Source organism: Medicago truncatula, chromosome 4 (assembly GCF_003473485.1).
Source record: "Medicago truncatula cultivar Jemalong A17 chromosome 4, MtrunA17r5.0-ANR, whole genome shotgun sequence".
Taxonomy (NCBI): Eukaryota; Viridiplantae; Streptophyta; class Magnoliopsida; order Fabales; family Fabaceae; genus Medicago; species Medicago truncatula.
In genome coordinates this window covers 63,199,335-63,220,238 of record NC_053045.1, presented here as the reverse complement: position 1 = coordinate 63,220,238, position 20,904 = coordinate 63,199,335, and the positions used below count along the sequence as shown (strand labels likewise).

Sequence of the window (20,904 nt, the reverse complement as noted above, 5' to 3'; positions counted from 1 at the left end):
GTCTTTCCAACCAGAAATAATTAATTTTACAATATGCGCGTTTATCACGCCTAAGGACGGACAAGTTCTAAAGTATGAAAAAATAGTGGTCACACATTTGTAAAATTATGGTCATACATGGCATATATTTGGCTAGTATATCATTCTCAGCTGTAACTAATCCAATTTTACGAGAATCGAACACATAATCTCATTTGAACACTGCACTAAAAGCCTTTCCAACCAGAAATGATTATTTTTACCATATGCGCATTTATTACGCCTAAGGACGGACAAGTTCTAAAGTATGAAAAAATAGTGGTCACACATATGTAAAATTATGGTCATACATTGCATATATTTGGCTAGTTTATCACTCTCAGCTGTAACTAATCCTGTTTTACGAGAATCGAACACATGATCTCATTTGAACAATGCACTAAAAGCCTTTTCAAACTTAAGTTTGGTAACATTTCACCAAATCTTGTCAAAGATGGGTATTAGTCGCCCTTTGACTCATGCAAAATATATACATGCCAAGATTTTATCTGTCAATAAAGACACAAACATTTTTTATATCAAAGAATAAAACATAACAACAAACCTCCCAATAAAATTTATTACATAACAGGCACAGTGACTCATTAAACTGTAGGATAGTTCAACAATGTTAATAACTAACAACATACGGTGTTTCCATTAATATTATAGGTGCGACATTGTCCTACTAAATAAAAAATAGCATAAAAAAACATCTACATTGCAATCATATCAAAACACTACACTAATTTAAATCTTCTTCTTTATGCGTCCATCCTTCACCCATAGGGAAAGCAGAACCCCACTTTTTACACGGTTTCTTGGCTTGTCCTTAATTATAGTTAAGAGATTTGATGCATGATGTGCTACATCATATGATACATTTGCCACCTCCCTTTCAATAACTCTTTCAATCTCATCCATGGAGACGTCCTCGTGGACACCTTCATCATTGAAGACACCTTCGTCCACATAACTGGATTGTGCACTACCGTATAACTTCTTCATCTCTCTAGTTTCCAATTCAAGAAGAGATATCCTTGCGGAAAGTCCTTTGTTTGCTTCCCCCAACAGGCGATTGTTAACAATTAACTGACTGATAATAGGATCTGGTCTCCATTTAATATATCCACTTGGCGCTCGATCTAACGCCTCCCTCACAACTTCATTTGCAACCTCTTCTTTAGTTGCACTTAACTCTTCAATAACCTGTCAAGGTTGATACAATATAAATATTAATGAACTATTGACACCGCTTAAACCCTATATACAAAATTTATATAGATAAATATAAATAATAATATTTATTCAACCTTACCAAATAATTATCAAGCAAGTGTGATATATTTTTGCCAACCAAACTAACACCACGTGCCTTCATAAATCATGGAAACGTCAATGGAGAATCATGATAACTTCGTTCGTATCCTAGTACATGCTCTAGAGCCCATACCTATATATACATATATAATACGACTATTATAATTTAATAAAAATAAATAAATTAAATTAAATTGTTGCCATAAAATGGCATGAAGACAAAGAGTGGCCTACAAAACAAACATTATTTCATCTCCTATAAAACTTCATCCTATGTCATATAGAGTTATAAGTTGATATGCTCAAATTCAACGACAATCATCTGTATTTAAAAGTGCTTACAAATTATTACTACATTTTAATCTGAGTTACACTTGTTTCAGTCACAGTTACTAACAAGCTCTAAATATCAATGAATAAAAGATCAATTATAATCATGTCATAATATGACATGAAGACAGAAACTAAACATCAAATTAAAGTTAAACTTCACAATTTTTTATGTAACCCAACATAACTTGAAATCAATACTCAAGAAGTAAATAAAGTCGGCAAACATTTTTAGGCACCTAATGGAGTTCAAGTCCCAATTGTATCTCCCAATGAAGTTCAAGTCGTCTAACATTTTTAGGCACCAACCACCAACCTTAACACTTGAATTTGGAAAGTAGAACTCGGCAAAACCAAGAAGTAAATAAAGTCGGCAAAACTTCTCAACATCTTCGTCTCGTTCCATATTAATAATTTTAGCATAAATTGTTTTTACATTGATGACTTCATTATCGAACATTGCTTTCGTAGTGGATGTAGGGTCATTTTTGAAGTTCATCTTTTCACCTATTATACGAAGTCCTAATGCAAAACATACATCTAAAGGTGTAAACCGTATTATCCGACCTTGTATAGCAAACCCCCCACTCCTATCATCCCATCTTTCCACCAATTCTTCAAGCAAATTTTCGGATATTTTTAATTTCTTAGGCAAACTCAATAACCATTTAAAAGGTGTTTTCTGAATTTCAGACCTTTGAAGTTCGGTAAGCTTCTCGTTGACTTTAGTAATATACTTCGACTTACATTCATGCCTGAGACGTAACTGTAATAAATAAGAATTCCAAAGGCGACATATAAGGAAAGGCATTAATAAAAACACAAAACACTAATGAAATCAAACAAACTAATTGACATTCATCACATACACATACCATTTTGTTGGCTAGACAATGGTTGAATTACCACGGGAACAGATGTAATTGTTATTAGTGGTTGAGAAGACTACAACAGATGCAATTGTTATCGTTAATCAAGTGAATTGTTACTGTAAAAATAAAAAATTATAATATATATATATATATAAAGGCGTGTCATCTTCACAACTTAGATAATTTACTTTACCATCAAATGCAACTGTCAAATGTAATCTTGAATAATTTAGTTCACATCCACTACTATTATGTCTAGCTTTTATCCACTAATATTTTTGTCTATCAATATTAAGAATTGACTTATGAATATCAATGAATGACTTGCTTCAAATGTCTATGAAAATTGAATTGCTGAATTTTAGATTCATATTTTTTTAAATTGGATTCAACTAGTTCGATATTTACTTAGTTTAGACATAATAGTAATTTGCCTAAGTATTATAATTTAGAACCTAGTAATTCACCTGTGATCTTGGTTCACTCTGTGAAAACGGTATCGGTGGCTGCCGTGACCGTTTTCTAACGGCGAAATCGCACTAAGGACCGTTTTTTAAAATCTTTTTTGTTAATAACTATGTCTGCTATAGGTTTATTATCTTTGAATAATTGAAATCGCACACAGTTTTCTTTAATAATTGAAATCTACGAATTTACCAAGAGACTAAACCAAGCTTCAAAGACTGTCAACAAACTTTATCACTCAATAAAACATTGAAAGAAATGCTTAAATTGTTTCAAAGAAATGCTTACATAAATTAGATCTTAGCCAGGACCAAAGAACATTAGATCACCCAAGATCTCAGTCAAGACCTTACATAAATCACAAAATCTAACAGCCAAGAGGAAGAGGAATATGAAAGAAAATACCTTAGTTGAAAAAGGAACACTGTGAAACAGATCGTCGGAGATGGAGCAGGTGACGGCGGCGCGCGCTAGGGTTGAATGGAAGATGGAGCAGGAGACGGCGGCGCGGCTAGGGTGTAATGGAAGATGGAGCATAAGACGGCGGCGCGGCTAGGGTTGAATGGAAGATGGATCAGGAGACGGCGGCTAGGGTTGAAGGAATGAATGGTGGTGAAGAAAGAGAAATTTTCCAACAAAATGAATTGAAATGAGAGAGGGTAGTAGGGTACGGCACAAATTTTAATTAGTTTTTTCATCTTTGATTTTTCTTTTTTGACATGGAATTGATTTAATTTTTTTATTATTATTTGTGGTGCCACATAAGGGTGGTATAAGGTGTAGTGCCACCTATGGTGGTACACCTATCACTGCTCTTATTTTTTTATAAGCAGTTGATTTATGGAATTAAATAAATAAAAAAGAAAATAGAAAAAAGAGAAGAAAAAAAACATCATCGATTTCCCCCTCTCCATTCTCTTCTCCTTCCCTGTACAAAATAATTTTGAGTAAATATTCATCAACACACATTTTCCCCTACCACCCATATACACACACCTAAATGGCATTTGTTATTATTTTTTTATTTTATTAATGTAAGAAAAACCCAGCAACAGTGGCATTTATTATTATTTATTATTTATTTTATCAATTCAAGAAAAACAAACACGAGTCTTTCCCTTCGCTCTCTTCTCTCTCATTTCTCCATCTCCACAGATCACTAACACCACCACCACCACCGCCACTCCATCTCCAACCCTCTGTCATCTTCTCACCCTTCTCCGACCCTAACACCACCAGAATCGCCACCTCTTCTCTTCAAAGTTGCAACCACACCGCCGCCTCTTCTTCCTCATAACCACCGCCGCCTGTTTTCAAGCTGTTCAGATCCAGAAATGTCACATCGCCGGCGATCTTCTTTTCTCCCGCACTGTATCATTTTTTTTGGTTCTGACATTTTCTAGTGAGACGGTAATTCCGGCGGCCATAAGGCGGAGGGAGGCAGTGGGTTGCTCGGAGAAGAGACAGATCATATGTTCATCAATATACAAACAGTTGCAACTACATGATCCATTACTTCCTTGTATAGTCTCAAATTTCTTTTTGGTTTTTGAATTTGGTATTGTTTGTTTTAATGGTATAAGTGGATTACAAAGAAAGCTAATAAACCTCATTAATGGTCAATTGTAGTAACTTAAAACAATTAAGAGAGAGAGGGGTTTGAGAAGAGAAGAGGTCTGAAATTAAAAAAAAATAAAAAATAAAATGCCACATAAGGGTGGTAGAGGAGTGGTATTTACATATCATCACTCAATATTTTTTTTGTATCTATAAACAAATATGTGGCAATTTTAATTTTTTTTTTAATTCAAAAATTACACACGTGACATCCTACTCACTTAAATGAGGTGCCACATGTGCGTTGAATGGGTCAAAATTGACTTGAGGGGCCAAAATTGCAAATGGGACAATATTTAAAGGGCTGAGTTGTAATTTATTTTGTTCAGGGACTAAAATCGCAAGATCGTGATACTTAGGGGGTCAAAACTGTTATTAAGCCACAAATGTATTAGTCACATAGGCACAAGGGAAGAAATAAACTAACAAAGGGATATGGTAACAAATGACAATGTACATGTTTAAAAGCCTCAAAATTGGTCATCAACTCTATAATTTTATCTATATACTATCACACAGAGACTCATTCTTTGTTTTTCGTTATTTTAATTTATTTTGAGATTGAGAACAAATTATTGTACGCCAGGGAGATGGCACACATACCCCACTCTTCGATAAGTGGCAAGGGCATGTTGCAAGGCAACATTAACACCAGCACCCTCCCTAAATAATGATTCATACAACTGACAAATAAATTGTGACAGTTCCTCTTCATCATCATCCCAAAAAGAAGTGCAGTCCGCATTTTTCTCAGCATCACTATCTTCCCAGTCGCTTACCGGACTGGCAGGTATGTTTTCGTCGTCAGCTTCATCCTCTCCTATTTCAAACTTCCCATTTTCCATCACATTCAACTCATTGGTACCATCCAAGGTCGTCAACTGAGGCTCAGGGGGTTCATTTGAAGGACATATAACAGCCTTGGCACCGGAGTCCAGAAAGGCCTTGAGTAGAGCAAGAGTAGGTCCATACGTTCCTGTGCATATAATTATCCTGTCTCTCCAAGCTCCAACCTAGATTACACATTATATCAATAAAAGGATAAAACAGAAATGAGTTAGAGCATTTTCACATATATGACAGAGGATCCAAAGCTCCAAATGACTAGCAATTTCTCTCCCTTTTACTTCCTACACCGGCAAAAATGCTGTTGTACTGAAGAACAGAGACAGCATACAACACAAACTCCGGTACATCATAAATTGAAAGCATAAAAAAGGAAAACATGGTTCTCAACGATATTAAGAAGCTATGCAAAGCAATTATTGTGATATGGCCATTCTTCTTCAAAACAAAGATTGTTCCAAGAAAAGTATGTGATAAGAAAACGATTTGACTAAAAAAAACAGACTATAATCGCCAAAATAATGGCAGTAGATCATCCTTACAGGCCTACAATACCCACACAGTCCAGATGCTTTAAAAATCAGCCAATGCTATTGTCAAAGAAATTATAATCCATAGAGTAGGATTGCTCAAAATTTTATGGAAAAAAAAAGGACTGTGTTAGGTTCCCAATATATTCACCCATAGAAGGCCAGGGATAATCAAGGGACTAACATTCAATACCATAAACCTCAAGATCAGAATGATGAAATAGAACGATGTATAATATCCAATAAGAGTGCCCTAATAGTTTAAGTGAAGCTCCATCAAAATGTACATCCAGAGGGACTATTAGAAAATTAAAAGTGGGAGCAGAGCACATACCATCCATCGTACATCATCAGCTGATAACTGCATAGAAGGGACAGTCCTACGAAACATATACGAACCAATTTCTTGATTATCTTCCATTACCTACATAAGAGATATCCACCTCAAGCTTCTAAAATAATTTCAAAACCTTATAAGAAGCACAAAGGACATAAATATACCAGGGTTTGACGGCCTAGATATCGGTGAACAATGCCTCCAATTTGGAAATAAGGTTTAAAGGCAACTAAATCAGAAATAGTAGAAATATTGGCCAGGAGAGATGCACCCTTTATGCGATGGCTCCTCATTGTTGACAGCAAACTGAATTTTACATTTTGTAGAAACTTCTCAGCAAGCTCTCCAGGTTCAGCCACCACAAATACATCATTGTGCCAACTAAATAAAAGGGCAGCATTATCAGCTTTCCATCCGTACGTCGAAAAATAACTGTTTACCACAAACGGGGATTCATAAAACATAGTAACAAGTACCTAATAATTAAGCCATCTGAGTCAGCTTGAAGAGCCAAATGGATAACACCCACTTGTGGGGAATTCAGCAATTTCTCATGCAATGTTTTGACAGGCAAAGAGAGCTGTCTAAGTCCTCGAGGAGACAATGGAGGTGATGCAACTGCTTTTCCCTGTTGACCATCTAAACTTAAAGGAGGGACCAGGTCAATTCGTCCAATTCTATGACCAATATCAGGACTGTTGAAAAGTGGACTTGAAGGGAAGCTTCCTGTAAACAGAGGTGACGCAAATGGAGTTGGGAATGTAGATGATGGCACTGTCTTTACAGTCCCAGACAAACCTTGCATGAGGGATAGTCGTATGCCATTACGAGCACAAAATGACTCAAGTGCCCGGGCATGGTGGATCGATCTTCCAGAATCTGGATTATGTGAAGCTTCAACAAGTAGAACATTACGCCTCCACCCTAAAGTGGGCCCATTTGCACCTGATAAACAGGATAAAAAAATCTTAATATTTAAGGGGGGGGATTAATGAAAGTGAAATTTTACATCATAGAAAATATATGATCCAGAATACCCTCAATTGACTCCTTTGTCTTGGGCAACTTAGTTTTCAGATTCTCGGACCACCTCTCCTCATGTTGGAAAGGAAGAAGCAATCTCTCGCAGGCATTTTCAAATGCCAGATGATTCTGTTGTATATATTCTTCAACTGCAGATTCCAGCTTTAGCCAGATAGTTGGATCTGTCTCATCAAGTTCCATATCGCAGTGTTCATCAACTGTGAGGCAAAACCCAAAGAAAATGTACTGAGAATAAAGTTCTTCCGAAGAGTAGCAACTGTTTCATGACACTTCTTCATTAAACAGAGAAAAAAAATGAAGTTGAAATTGAAAGAGAATAATAAATTTCTGAAAATTGATTCAAATGAATTGGATGAAGGCAAATGAAGGTTATTCCATTCAAAACGCAAGCAGGATACCTGGATTGAAACGAAAATAGTGCATCTCAGGAAGCATAGGTAGTAATGTACTTAAAGCTTCCTCCACCCTATCAACAGAGCATGCACTCTCAACCAACACTTGTCCAGTATCCATATACCGCCAACCACCTTTCCGTATCTACAGCAGTATAAATGTACAATAATAAATGTATCAATGACAAGTTTCTTAGAATAAAATTTAATAATCAAATTCTTTCTAACTGTCATGTTTAAGGAAGTGTAGAAGAAAATGGGACACTGGAATAACTACAAAAGTCCTCGATCTTCTTTTTTCTTATTACAGATTTAAAACAAAGATTAGATACCTTAGTTGGAACAGAACCACATCCTATGGAAACCAGACAATCAATTTTTGTGTCAGGCCACAGAAGTTGTGCTTCTCTTATCGCAAAAATCGTAGGATTGTTTGCCACAATTGCTCCATCTTGCCAGCGGTTGACATCTTAAGGCCATTGCAAGGATGAAGAGATGCATGTCAAAAACAACACAGAAGAGGAAATAACAAATCTTAAAAACAGGCAACTTCATGCAAACAACAGCAGAGCCATTAGTACCATCAGAAAAATCATCAAGATAATATGGAGCAGCAGACGATGCTCTGATAGCCTGCCACACTTGATGCTTACAACTTCCAATGAATGCACTGCGCTTATAGCCAACTTGTGCATTCATAGGTGATGTTAACACGGCGATCCCTGCACTATCTGATGCTGTAAGAGCCACCTCTGGTGTTCCAGCAGGGTACTGCAATTGTTGATTGTAAAAGCAGAAAGGGTGAGCGGGCAAGAGAATTAAAGATTGTAAAGTGAGCGGGCAAGAGAATTAAAGATTGTAAATAAACAATATATCAGCAACCATGGACAAGTGTAATTGAGAAGTCAGTATAAACATCAACAAAAAATATTAGATTCACACCTGATAGTTGCGAAATATGAAAGGTTGCGCTGGCATCATGCTCACTAAGGTTGATACAACAAAAACTTTGGGCACATTTTTTACAGCAGAATCTATTAATAGATCCCCATCCTCATCAGTACACATTTCCTTCAATAGCCTCTCAAACTGATCTGCACTGTGCTGCAAGACAATAAGTCAAAATACTCCTTTTAGGGCATAGAAATACATAGATAAATAGATAATAGATATAGCTGTCCAAATAGCTAATAGCTGCAGATAAAAAGATACATTATGCACTTTTTTAATACCTATCTAGCTTGTGTAGCAGCTTCTAGTTGCATTTATGTCATAGTTGAAATTTGTTATTAGTCACTTAGTTCCAACAAACTGACAAAACTATCAGTTAGTTCAAACACACTGACAAAACTATCAGTTAGTTTAGGGTTTTTTAATGACAAGTATCAGATGTTATATTATTAGTGAAGGGAGTTGAACCTATGACCTCCAAATCACTCCAACGCTTATGTCCCTCCCCCAAACCAAACCACCAAGTCACCTTATCACTCCTAGTTAGTTAGTTCATTTTAACTAATTCAAACTGACTAGTCCTCTATAAGTAGAACTTTTGTAACTCGTTGACATACATACAATTTAGACACGGCTTCAGATTCAGAAAATAATTTTTTTCACTTTCCACTAATTTCTTCATTTTCTCTTCTGCTTAACTTATAATATGGTATTGAAGCTTCCTTTTAATCAACCACCAGCGACTCCCTCCAGCAATCCAATTGCTTCCTTAAAAAAATCAAATTACCAACTCTGACCCACAGCATTTTCAAGCCAAATCGCTATCAAACTTGATGAGAAAAAATTTCTCACATGGAAGAAAGAGATGAAGGTGTCACCAGAGGTCCATACTTAAGAAGTATGTAGTGAGTCATTCAATTCCTCCACTATTCTTGACTGAAGCAGACTGCAATCTTGGAAGAATCAATCCTGAATATTCTGAAAGGAAACAGGACTCAATGCTCTTCACATGGCTTCTTTGCTATCAGAATCCATGCTCCCACCAGTGGTTCATTGTATCCATTCATAGAAAGTTTGTGAACAAATCCACAATTTCTTTCTTGTGTAGACAACATTAAAGGCTTGCCTGTTGTGAAATGGATAAAAAAATATCACAAAAGTTTATCATACCTTGTGCTAATATCTTGAGTAGATCATAGCTCACATCGACGCTCTCGGGTTTGTTGAACATACTCATCTAGAAACTATACTTCAAGGTCTTCCCTGTCAGTTATTGCCTTCTCTGAACTGACACATATTGAGAATGAGATCCTTATGACTGCAAGACCACATCTGGATCATGTATCCATCTTAGATTTTATTTCGAAATCACCATTTCTGCAGTGGTACTGAGGTAGTACTGCACAGTGAGCACGAAGCTACTCCTAGGAGAGGTGAGCCGTTGCAGTGAGAGGTGAATGGTCGTGATTAGACCAAACTGAAGATCTTAGTGGTCTAAAAAGCAAACAATGGTAACTGGATCCACTAGAGGCAAAATACAGCAACATTGTCAGCACTGCTTGCAGAAATTTTGTGGGTGCCATCCTTGATTACTGAGTTTAAAAGTGAATTTCCAAACTCCTATCACTTATTGTGACAACTTAAGTTATTGTATCCCTATTACATAATACAGTGCTTCATAAGTAGTCAATTAGGAATCTCATAGTACATCATTTCCACGCTGCTGATCAAAATGTAGACATTCTCACTAAGCCCATCTCCCCACTACAGTTTACTAATCTGAGACAGACTCATGGTGTTTGATAAGTTTGCACTTGATCGACCACCTTGAGTTTGAGGTGGAATTACAGTGTAATTTGTGTACTGTAGCAGATCTATCATGCTCATGCAGCAATTTCTAGCTGCTTCTATATTATAATCTTTTGAATTCTGCTAGACTTATAGCCAGTTAGTTCTTAAAAATAAAAGTGTCACAATTATCAGTTAGTCAAATTTAACTAACTCCAACTGATTATTGTATAACTTGTAACTCTTTCATTCAGAGACAGTTCAGAGAATTCTCTCAAACTATCGGTGCTTAACTTCTAATACACTGTTATAGACTCTTTTGAATTCTTTTATAGACTTATAGCCAGTTAGTTCTAAAAAAAAAAGTGACACAATTATCGGTTAGTCGAATTTATAACTAATTCCAACTAATTTTTGTAACTTGTAACTCATTCATTCAGAGAATTCTCTCTCAAACTATAGGTGCTTAACTTCTAACACACCGCCTTCAATATAACATAAACTACTCGACATAAAACAGAGGAGCTAATTGTATGAGAGAGAGAGAGAGAGAGAGAGAGAGAGAGAGATGATAAAAAAACTGACGGTGCAAAAAACAAAGAAAAAAGTGCATACTTTTGATCCATGAACAACAACTCTAAAACTTTGTGATGAACTCTTATAAAGTTGATCTAACTTGTCTCTCCAAGTTGCAGCTTCATTGTCCTTAGGAACAGGCTCAGCAAAAACATGTTTCCCTGATTAAAAATTGAATCAGCTTATCAAAAAAGGAAGGCCATATAATAGATCCATAAAATTTAAAAATAAAATGTGACATTTTAAAGCAACATGCTCACCAAGATTCTTGTATATGTCTTCACATTCTTCTAAAGTCATTAACTTCATCCCAAGGGAAACAGCTAGCATGCCACCCGTTGATGTACCACATATTAAATCAAACAACTCATGTATTCGTTTTCCAGTTCCCTTTTCAATTTCCTTTAACATTTGCACGGTTGCTAGACCTTTCATCCCACCTCCATCCATTGAGAGTATGCGAAGCCCTTGCTTTGCCATTTGTCTCCCTCTTACTGCACGCCTCAGGTTTTCATTTTCTCCTACAACAAATGCAAGAATGAATTAACCCATTCAATAATCAGAATAAAACATCCTGAAAAACATAGATAAACTTATATCCAGAGGCAAACCAAGAATTGCCAAAGCACGTGCTGCAGCTTTATAAACACGTGGTTCAGTTGCAACAGCCATGCGTAAGAGAAGTTCTCGCAAGCTTTCAGAAGTAACAAGGATGCGACGATTCTCCAGACAAAAGGCCAAATTCCCAACAGCTAACAGAGCTAGCCTTTGCACCTATGGAGTAAAGTTTTAAATTAAAAGATCGTACAATAAAGGATTTGTTTGATTTCAGATTGTTTAGTGTTTTAATTTTGTTCACTTTTAATTACAAAACAACCACTCTGTTCTTGCTTCGTCACTTGTTGTCAAAGATTTGTACATGAAACAGTTAAAAACGAACTGAAAATATGGCAGTTCTCTAATTAAAAGTGAAGACAAAAAATGTTATATTAAACTTGTATGGAATCAATTAAATCATTATAACAAAAAGAAACTAACTTGCCTCTGGATCTTTATATGCACATAAGATTTTCAATGATTTCAAAACATCCTTGGTCAACATCTTCACAGCAACAATATCAGATGTGAAAGCCAACTGAACCACAACTTGCAATACAGATATAACCTCTTCCCGGCCTGCAGATTTCAGAACTATTCCAATTGGTTGCATGATGTCTGCCTTCATCAGCTGCAGTGCAACAGAATCATCAGAGGCAAGAGCCGAAAGAGCAGAGCAAGCTTGTTCGACCTGTAAAATATTAAGAATAATCATTATGATCAAATATAACAACAGAATAAAAAATTTAAAACTTGGTGACCTATACACCCATTAAAACATACCACGTGACAGTTGTCACTGCTTATCATGCTTATGAGCTGCCTCACTGCATTCTCATCTTTACCTACAAATTCTCTATTTCCTTGGTCTTGCATAATCTTTCCGAGAGCAGATGCTAATAAAGGGTGATGACAAGAAGAAAAACGGAATATAAGAGAGAAGGCAGCACTAAGTTTATGCCTAGATGCACCAAAATAAGAATTGTTTTCAACCTGCCATGACAGAAAAATTATGTTTAATTGAATATGTAATATGTTTTAATGTCATAAAATAGTCCAGTTAGTTTACAAAATGCTACCTCTATTTGCACGTTTACTGATCTCAAATTTTCATCTGCAACAATCCTAATATTTGCAAGAGAAAGGTGACGAAGTTTGTGCAGGGGCAAAATTTCCGGAAGAAACTCAAGAGGATTTCCAAATAGCCTAAGAACACGTAGTTCAGCCATAGCCCTATCATACATGGCAACAGTAAGACCAGAAGAATACATGAAGTCCAAACAAATTCGCAAAAACCATATAACCCAAAAACCTGAAGTCAAGAAGAGGCCGAACAAGCTTGTTGTGTTCCAATGACAACTCCACCAATTCCACACACTGTCTAAGTTCCACTGCTCAAGAAGCAAAAATTATCAGATAAAAGCAAGAAACACTATTCTTAAAACCTCAAAATACTTTAGGAAATATCTCAAAGTAAATACTACAGGGCCGGACATTGTATGTGGGCCTGGAATCAACAAGGTCATTTTTAATGCATTGCTGCATTAAGTAGGGCCCAGAACTTCCCTTACTCAATGCAACCAATGTTTGTTTTCAGTTGGTAGCTTCATGTAACCTAACATTGCTCATTACTTTCAGGTCCTGCTGTTGGAGGATGTGAAAATCTTTCTAAACCTAACATTGCTCAGTTCACTTAGGGTAGGTTTGCGAGTTGGTTTTTGGAGGGTTTTGGAGGACTAAGTCTATATTTTAATATACATTTGATATTTAAAAAAAATTAAAAGAACAACATGATATGATATTCTATTGTATTATATTGTTTTTTCAATTTTTTTAAAATATCAAATATATTAAAATATAAGCTTAACCCTCCAAAATACAACTTGCAAACACACACTTATTAGAGAATGCGAAACTCTTTCTACTTCTACAAAGCACATATGAAAACAACTGATTTACTACTATCTTTGCATGGTAGAAATCCTGACGAGAAGCCTACCAGGTACAGAGACAAGCATGTTGTTGTCAACTCTAAGCACTCTTAAGCTTCTTAGCTCACCAAGCTCGGGTGGTAAAACGGCCAGCTTGTTGTTATTTAGATAAAGTTTTTCAATGTGCGGCAATTGTGTAAGCTCTACTGGAAATACCTGTACACAAATATAGTGTTTAAAACATCCCTGGTCCAACTCAATCGTATTTGACATCCGCGCATAAATTATAAAATTCAATGCACTTCAAAAGCACCAAGGAGGAGATAACAGGCAAGCAAACATAAGAATAAACCACAAATATTTCATGTTACTTAGCAATAAACCAGAGAATAAACAAAACAAGACTGACTAATTCCTTAAATTTTGGAAATTATGCATATCAATCAACAGCCATCAAACAACAACAACAACCAAGCATCTACATTAATCAAATGACGCCATAATGTTCTATCATATAACATATTTCTATCTAGCTCATTAATCTCTAGATCATTCTTAACATAACAGTTTCTCTTATAGTTTTTCTAACTCTTCCTATGCCTCTAGTGATTTGACTACCATGCATCTTATCTACTCTTCTTACTACAGAATCCATAGTCTTCTCTCTACATGCCGTATCAATCAACAACCATCAGATTTACAAAATTATACACATGAGTTGCAAAGGTAAAATCTATTGTGGTCGTTCGTAAACTACATGCTAATAAAATTAAAAACACACAGATTGCATAAAATCATATCATAAGAAACTGCACCAACCAAAGCAACAATAAAATGCACATCAAAACTTGAACTTGAACTAGCATTGAATAACGAGAAAATAAAGCTCACCGACAAGCCACAGCCACAAATACTAAGCACAGCAAGACTCGTCCAATGATGACCACCACCACTACCGGGAACTCCAGCATCAACAACTTCCGGCGCCGTTGAAACCAAATCAGAACGCAACAATCGTGTCAAAACACCAGTGCCATCAGTCTGTTGACCAGAATTAACAGCCTTAGCCATGGTAATAGCTCTAAGCGGATCTCTTCTCTTAACAACCTTCATAACCAAATCCACCGCATCTTCATCCTCTTCACGAGGCGTCAGCTCAATTACAACAGTATCCTGCGGCATCGGTAACGCCACCATGAGTTGCGATTGAAGCTTAAGAGCAACCTGATCTTCATCCTCCGATGATGACCAATCCAACTCGATGCGAAAACCGAGGTCCTGATCTTGAGATACAATTGAGGAAGCTGAAGAGGATGAGGATGAAGATGAGGCTGATGAAGAACGGGAAGAGGTTGATGTTCGAGCGAGAGACTCTGGTGGATCATCGTTGCCATAGCTGAGAGTGAGGTGGAAGATTTCCGAAGGTCTCTTCCAACCTAATCCCCAAGACATTGTCAATTTCCGATCGAATCAGTTACGCTGCCATCGAGTGGATGAAAGTGAAGTTGATTTTAGATTGATCGGTGAGTTTTCGGATTTTGTGTTGAATTTGATTGTTGATGAATGGCAATTAGTGATTGATGATTGAATGAAGGTCGATGAATCTGCGAATGAATGAAGATTTGAGGGAGTGAGGAGCATGCAGAGAATGGTAACGTGCTCTCTCTCTCCAGTTTGGAACGCACAGGAAAATGAGAGAACGAACCAAAGAAGCAATGTTGGTGAGATGTTTACAAGTTAATTAATACTTCCTAATCAAAATTAAGAAAACTAGCTAATGTAATAAATTTATCTAAAATAAATATCTTAAATTATAGGTCGTTTCAAGGATTAATGTTACTTTTTTTATATCATTGATTATTTATCGTTCTCTCCTCTCTTCACTTTTTCACTTATTTTTTAAATATTATTTAGGTTTAAACACACTTTTCGTCCCTTAAATTTATAAAGGTTGCAATTTTGATCTTCTAAAAGTGACCTCTCATATCTATCCCTTTTGTAAAACGTCAATGTTGACTTGGTCGCCTACATGGCATACCAAATGTGTTTTTTTTTTTAATAAAATTTAAATAAATATGCCATATATATAAATGAAATTAAATAAGTCAAAAAGAAAAAAAATATGGAAGGGCACGTGAATTAAAAACTTTATCTTCATCTTATGAAAAAAGAAAGCAAAACATCTTCATCAATACCTTCAATCCACTCAGAAAAATAAAATTCAATATGTGCAAAAAAAAAAAGAAAAAAGATAGCAAAACATATTCATCTTCAACCTATCTTCATAATTTTCATAATCTCTCAAACAACAACAACAACCCCTTTTTTCTTTCTTTCTCAGTGATAACAACAACAACCCTTTTTACAACAACAATTTTCCTTCTTTCTGAGTAATAACAACGACACTATTTTCTCCCACTATAACTTCAATCCAATTGTCTATCCAAACAACCAGAATCTATGTTCAAATCCAAACCCGAAAATAGATTTAGCTTGTTCATCTATGTTCAAATCCTTGTACAAAAAATCAAACCCTAAAAAAAACATTGTTGTGGATCAGAAAATAAGTAGATTTTACGGCATCCCTTCATCAAATATAAAATCGAATCCATAACTTTTACATAAAAAACATAAAAAATTATTTTAAGTCTATATACACCTAAAAACATAAATAATTTTAAAACCCCATATTTAATTGATTGTAATTTTTTTTTTTAAATTGATTGTAATTTGTTAATAGTGTATATGAATTAAACTCATCTAATAAATTTTTATAGTAGAAGTCATTGATTAAGATAAGTTTTCTTATGAAAAAAAAAATTAAAATCAGATTTGTACCAAAAAAAAATTAAACACAGATTGATTCTTATGCTCATTATACGCTAATAATATATAATATACATATATTTGCATATACATTTTTAATTAATAAATGTCATTTTGTTGGCTGATGTTTCCACTTAATTCCAACTTACCAGAAGCACCCATGTAACCAATTTTTTTATGTACTTTTAAAAGATTAATCGATGGCCGACTGGATTTTATATTGGATTTGATAAGTTTAACTTTTCCTTAATTAAACTTTTTCTATTTGATTTTATTTGAGATCTTTTGCATTCTAAAGTAAGGAATCTTTAATGACTATCTTTTGGATGCTCTTTGAGAACTTTAAACGCTAAGTTTGCATTGAAAATCAAAATACTTTATTTTTTAATAATAATTTTTTATTTGTAATCTTTAAAGAGTGTTAGTGAGACCATAAAATTAAACTCAAGACTTGTTAAAGGATTTTAACCACATTGAATTGTGTACTCTAATATTTTGTTGTACTCTATTTATCTTTACATATTTTCATGGCAAATTCATATACGGATAGCAAATAGACTATTCCTAAGATAGTAAGATGTGGTGATTAAAGACCAAGAACTTTACATATCTGTCAAAAAAGAAAACAACTTAACAGACATGGAAATTCTGTACCTAGGCATCCATGCTTTGGCCTACTTAATTCCAACCTTCCAGCCCCAGGAAAAAAAGTCTTTTGCTGTATTTTTTGAATAAGGTCTTTTGCCGTATTGCATGGGCATAATAATATTATTAATATGGACTAATTCATAGCCCCCCATCTCAAGTGGTCAAATATAAAATTGGCTAATAGCATAAGCAGCCACTTTATCAACGCATATCTAATGCCTAATGACTTGACTTGACCATTCCAATTTCACTAGCCACTGAATTAACCTCCTAGAACAATCACTTAAATGCCTGATTTATAAAAGATAATTTTCAATCAATAACCAATTTCAATCTATTCTTTAGTACCACCAGCCCCAAACAACCTTGTTAACTCATTGTCTACTAACATACCAGCAGTTAGTTGTGTCCCTTACTGTATGCCCAGTAAGCATCATAACATCGAATGACCTAAATACACATCCACACAATCCTCATGTATGGCATTCTACCTACAGCTACAGATTCTTTGCTGCTAAACTAAAAATATTTCTTAAATCCTCCTTTACCATATTATCTGCAAATATGAATTCAACAGCATTCTTTGATAGCTCAAACATCTCCTTCCTTCCAAGGCCTATATATCACAATCAACAAGTAGTCAGCAAAGTTTATTATACATTAGTTTAAAGTCTATTGAATGCAAGAGTGAAGTCAAACTTACCAAATGAAGAAGCAGCAATTTTGTATTCGTTGGAGAGACTGGTGGAGAACACACCAGAGTCATCAGTACACAGGACTACATGATGTTTTGCATTATACAAATCCACTGCATCAACAAAAGCATGATATTAAGAAACGATGATTGAACATTATTCCTTGATCAAAGTCTAATCTACAACTGAGTAGAATGATATCAGAATGGGGTTTAACTTCGCTCGATGAGAAAATGTACTTTTCTGGTTCTCTGAGGCTCTTTAGAGGAAATTTAGCTTGAAGAGGGTAAACAGAAAAGGTTAAAACGGGTATTTTGTACACAAATTCTCTCATATATTAACAAAAAGAAAACATTTTTTCTTCAAAGTACAGAACCATTTCTACTCTAAAATCTCGAATGAAGTTGACAATACAACGAGGTTCTTTTATTAATTTTATATTTGTGATTTTCAATTTAACAAATATAAACTAAAGAACCTACCAAAATGATGAGCATCTATTGATGGAACGGACAATGTCCTAATGTTTGATGTCAAACAAAGTTCAACCTGAAAATTGTGAAAATGATATAGAATATATGTAACTTGGCATTTAATAAATTGGAAAGAAACAATATCATATGAAGCATTCAAACTTAGCCACCGGATGATCAGTAGAAATGAGACATCATTGAGTTTCACTTCCACTTTTCCAGATCAAATAAAACTTCAAAATTGACAAAATAAAGTTTGGAATGTGCAGAACCGTTTAATTGTTTGATTATTTACAGGGAAAATTTCTTCTTGTTGCCAGACAAATCACAATACATCACTACTATTTTGATTTATCATTTATGTAACTAAAGGTATTGCAAGTCTAACCGGAATTTTAGACGATTTCAGCTTTCTCCAGTGTTCCTCCTCAAAGAAACATGCATGTCCAATCCTTTCAGGAAGAAAGTCAAGCATATCATGTATCTCCCTCGAGTTAGGCACCTAAAAACATTTAAGTTATAAAAACAAACCAGCCAGGGAAACAACAATAGTAACAGGTACAGGAAAATACTAAAACACCTCTCCACAGTGAAGAGTTACATAAAGACCTTGTTCTCGAGCAAATTTTAGTGCTGGCAAATATGTAACCCTGCAAATGATAACCAGGAATTTTGAGCTCAAGCATTGACTTCTAATATTTGAAGTAAATGCTATAGTGGAATCTAGGTCAAAATGATATACCATTCACCAACAGCTGGATTCCCAGAGAGGTCAATTCCAACAACCCCAAAATGCCTCATTTCCAGCGCAAGCATGACCTGCAGCAAAGAAGCAAATTATTCAAAGGAAGTAATAAACAGCCTTAAGTTTGCCCAAATTATTTGTGTATTACACTCACAGTTTCCATTGCTGCTTCCGTTGTCTCCCTCCGGTCAATGCTTAAGAGAAGCCTAACAAAGACTTTTTTCCTAGTATTTTCATTACTTCTATCATCTGTAGCTGAGGCTGAGAGTATAGGGTTTGAATGGTTTTTAATCTCCTCGCTGAGAGGAATAAAACCCAGATGAACCGAACTGACAGCTCTTAGACCTTCAAGTACAGCTTCAATATAAGAGCGTTTGCTCATTCCTTTGGACTCATTTTTCTGCATGAAATTAAGAAAATATTTTCTTCACAAATTCATGGAGACAAGCACACAAAAAATATTAACGACTGAGATCCTTTATTTACCTTTGGAGTAGTTCTCAACTCCACATACACAACATTCTCTGATGCAAAATCTTCAACAACCTGCATATAGAAGTTGCTACCATAATGCAAATGCAATAAATTTGGATCAATAGAATACTGACAATAGGCACTAATCAAGCAAACATACTTCTTTCGTAATTCTTGTAACGGTCGCATGATCAGTTGTAAGAATGTGGATTACGTCAAACAGCTTGAATACCTCAGATAATGAACGATCATCTGTATTTACAAACCCATAATAAGCCTTAACAAAAGCAATCGAGTATTTTTCCATCAGTTGCAATCAGCAACTTGGATGAGTCAACACCTTAACTACATGGGCTATCTAATTTCTCTCTAATCAATGCTGGAAAAAACAGGCCATTTAATTTGGAGTAAACAGAGATGTTGGTCCCTAATTGTGTGAAGTGGTGTTACTCCCCTAAATGTATCGAAAATGCAAAAACATGGTTGAATGTGTCTTTTGTTAGTAAGCTCATATAGACCAAACTAACCAACAAAACACACATTCATGTACGACGTTGTAGTTTTGATACATTCATAGACTATAACAACAACTATTCACAAATTCAAAATTCAAAATGACTACTTACTCTTTAATTTAAGAGTGAATTAATTAAGGAAACAAATGAACAGCAAGAGAGGATTAAGGTCTTTCAAAATCCAGAAAGTGTGTATTAAGAGCGGAAAAGAATCATGTCCAACAAATTCAACACCTTCGAATAAAGTTAAAGAAACGGTAAAAGAGTTGTGATGGAAAGGAAATACATACTTTTGAGGATAACATGCTCGACTAGGGAGAAATCAATGAGACCCTTGTCACCCAAACCTTTAGCAAGTTCGCTGGGAAAAAGAAAAAGAAAAAAGTAAAATTGAGAGTGTTGGAAAACAGGGTCGAAAAAGCAAAAGAGTTGAAACATACAGAAGTGTGGAGTCTCTGATGGATCCATTGAGGTGAGCATGCAATTCTACCTTTGGAATTGACATACACCACTCCATCTCACTCTTTCTTGCGTCTTGTATCTTGGTCATCACTCATCATCAACCACACAAGGTCATGAAAGTTAAAATAGTTTTTAATTTTTACAAAGTTGAACATGCAACTTTTTCTATGCTTCTAAATACAATAATTTTATCAAAGCTTAATTATCTTTTTGTCCTCTAACTATTTAATTGGTATCGGATTAATCCTCTAATTAAAAATTGATTTATTTCGATCCTCTAACGTTTATTTTAATAAAACTAACAGAAAGGATAAATGTAGTAACAGTGAGAAACTTAGAGGATCGAAATAAATCAATTTTTAGTTAGAGGATCAATCTGATACCAATTAAATAGTTAGAGGACCAAAAAGGTAATTTAGCCTTTTATCAAGGATGGAAAAAAAACCAAAAAA

General features: G+C 35.1%; 3 protein-coding genes across 5 annotated transcripts; all 3 read right to left on the bottom strand.

Annotated features, from left to right (window-relative positions):
* Positions 1-572: 572 nt before the first annotated feature.
* Positions 573-3,813, bottom strand: LOC11444717 (uncharacterized). Of its 2 annotated transcripts, XR_003011293.2 has the most exons (4): positions 3,411-3,813; positions 1,908-2,434; positions 1,337-1,471; positions 573-1,227 (listed from the first exon to the last, which is right to left on the bottom strand). XR_003011293.2 is itself a non-coding variant. In XM_024781740.2 (3 exons), the coding sequence occupies exons 2-3, from the start codon at positions 1,397-1,399 to the stop codon at positions 769-771; spliced, it is 522 nt and encodes a 173-aa protein (XP_024637508.1). In that variant the 5' UTR covers positions 1,400-1,471; positions 3,411-3,718; the 3' UTR covers positions 573-768. The 2 variants fall into 2 exon arrangements, 1 of the variants encoding a protein (XP_024637508.1); XM_024781740.2 differs by lacking the exon at positions 1,908-2,434 and having other exon boundaries at positions 3,411-3,718.
* Positions 3,814-5,026: 1,213 nt separating this feature from the next.
* Positions 5,027-15,336, bottom strand: LOC11444716 (phospholipase A I). The gene is made up of 18 exons (XM_024780332.2): positions 14,506-15,336; positions 13,683-13,830; positions 12,996-13,074; positions 12,763-12,916; positions 12,467-12,676; positions 12,129-12,374; positions 11,698-11,860; positions 11,347-11,607; positions 11,126-11,247; positions 8,714-8,875; positions 8,353-8,542; positions 8,104-8,240; positions 7,778-7,916; positions 7,373-7,576; positions 6,812-7,280; positions 6,500-6,716; positions 6,333-6,422; positions 5,027-5,635 (listed from the first exon to the last, which is right to left on the bottom strand). The coding sequence occupies exons 1-18, from the start codon at positions 15,064-15,066 to the stop codon at positions 5,195-5,197; spliced, it is 3,993 nt and encodes a 1,330-aa protein (XP_024636100.2). The 5' UTR covers positions 15,067-15,336; the 3' UTR covers positions 5,027-5,194.
* Positions 15,337-17,365: 2,029 nt separating this feature from the next.
* On the bottom strand, positions 17,366-20,590 carry LOC11444715 (N6-mAMP deaminase). 2 transcript variants are annotated; one of them, XM_003610355.4, is made up of 11 exons: positions 20,431-20,590; positions 20,281-20,351; positions 19,636-19,727; positions 19,488-19,547; positions 19,156-19,401; positions 18,999-19,075; positions 18,837-18,906; positions 18,645-18,758; positions 18,266-18,332; positions 17,792-17,896; positions 17,366-17,704 (listed from the first exon to the last, which is right to left on the bottom strand). In XM_003610355.4, exons 1-11 carry the CDS (start codon positions 20,538-20,540, stop codon positions 17,586-17,588), a joined length of 1,131 nt encoding a protein of 376 aa, XP_003610403.1. In that variant the 5' UTR covers positions 20,541-20,590; the 3' UTR covers positions 17,366-17,585. The 2 variants fall into 2 exon arrangements, with proteins under 2 accessions (XP_003610403.1, XP_003610404.2); XM_003610356.4 differs by having other exon boundaries at positions 20,281-20,563.
* Positions 20,591-20,904: the final 314 nt, after the last annotated feature.

Bases quoted from the DNA above. Each gene is read 5' to 3' on its own strand.
- LOC11444716 (XM_024780332.2), bottom strand. From the start codon at position 15,066: ATGTCTTGGGGATTAGGTTGGAAGAGACCTTCGGAAATCTTCCACCTC. The intron at 11,248-11,346 runs GTGAGCATGTTG...ATTTTTAATCAG, and splicing joins AGACATATACAAGAATCTTG to GGAAACATGTTTTTGCTGAG. The intron at 8,543-8,713 runs GTGTGAATCTAA...CAACAATTGCAG, and splicing joins TCATATTTCGCAACTATCAG to TACCCTGCTGGAACACCAGA.
- LOC11444715 (XM_003610356.4), bottom strand. From the start codon at position 20,470: ATGCTCACCTCAATGGATCCATCAGAGACTCCACACTTCTGTATGTTT. The intron at 19,402-19,487 runs GTAAATAAAGGA...AATTTCATGCAG, and splicing joins AGTTGAGAACTACTCCAAAG to AAAAATGAGTCCAAAGGAAT. The intron at 18,333-18,644 runs GTTAGACTTGCA...CACAATTTTCAG, and splicing joins TGAAATCGTCTAAAATTCCG to GTTGAACTTTGTTTGACATC.
- LOC11444717 (XM_024781740.2), bottom strand. From the start codon at position 1,399: ATGAAGGCACGTGGTGTTAGTTTGGTTGGCAAAAATATATCACACTTG. The intron at 1,228-1,336 runs GTAAGGTTGAAT...CAACCTTGACAG, and splicing joins ACTTGCTTGATAATTATTTG to GTTATTGAAGAGTTAAGTGC.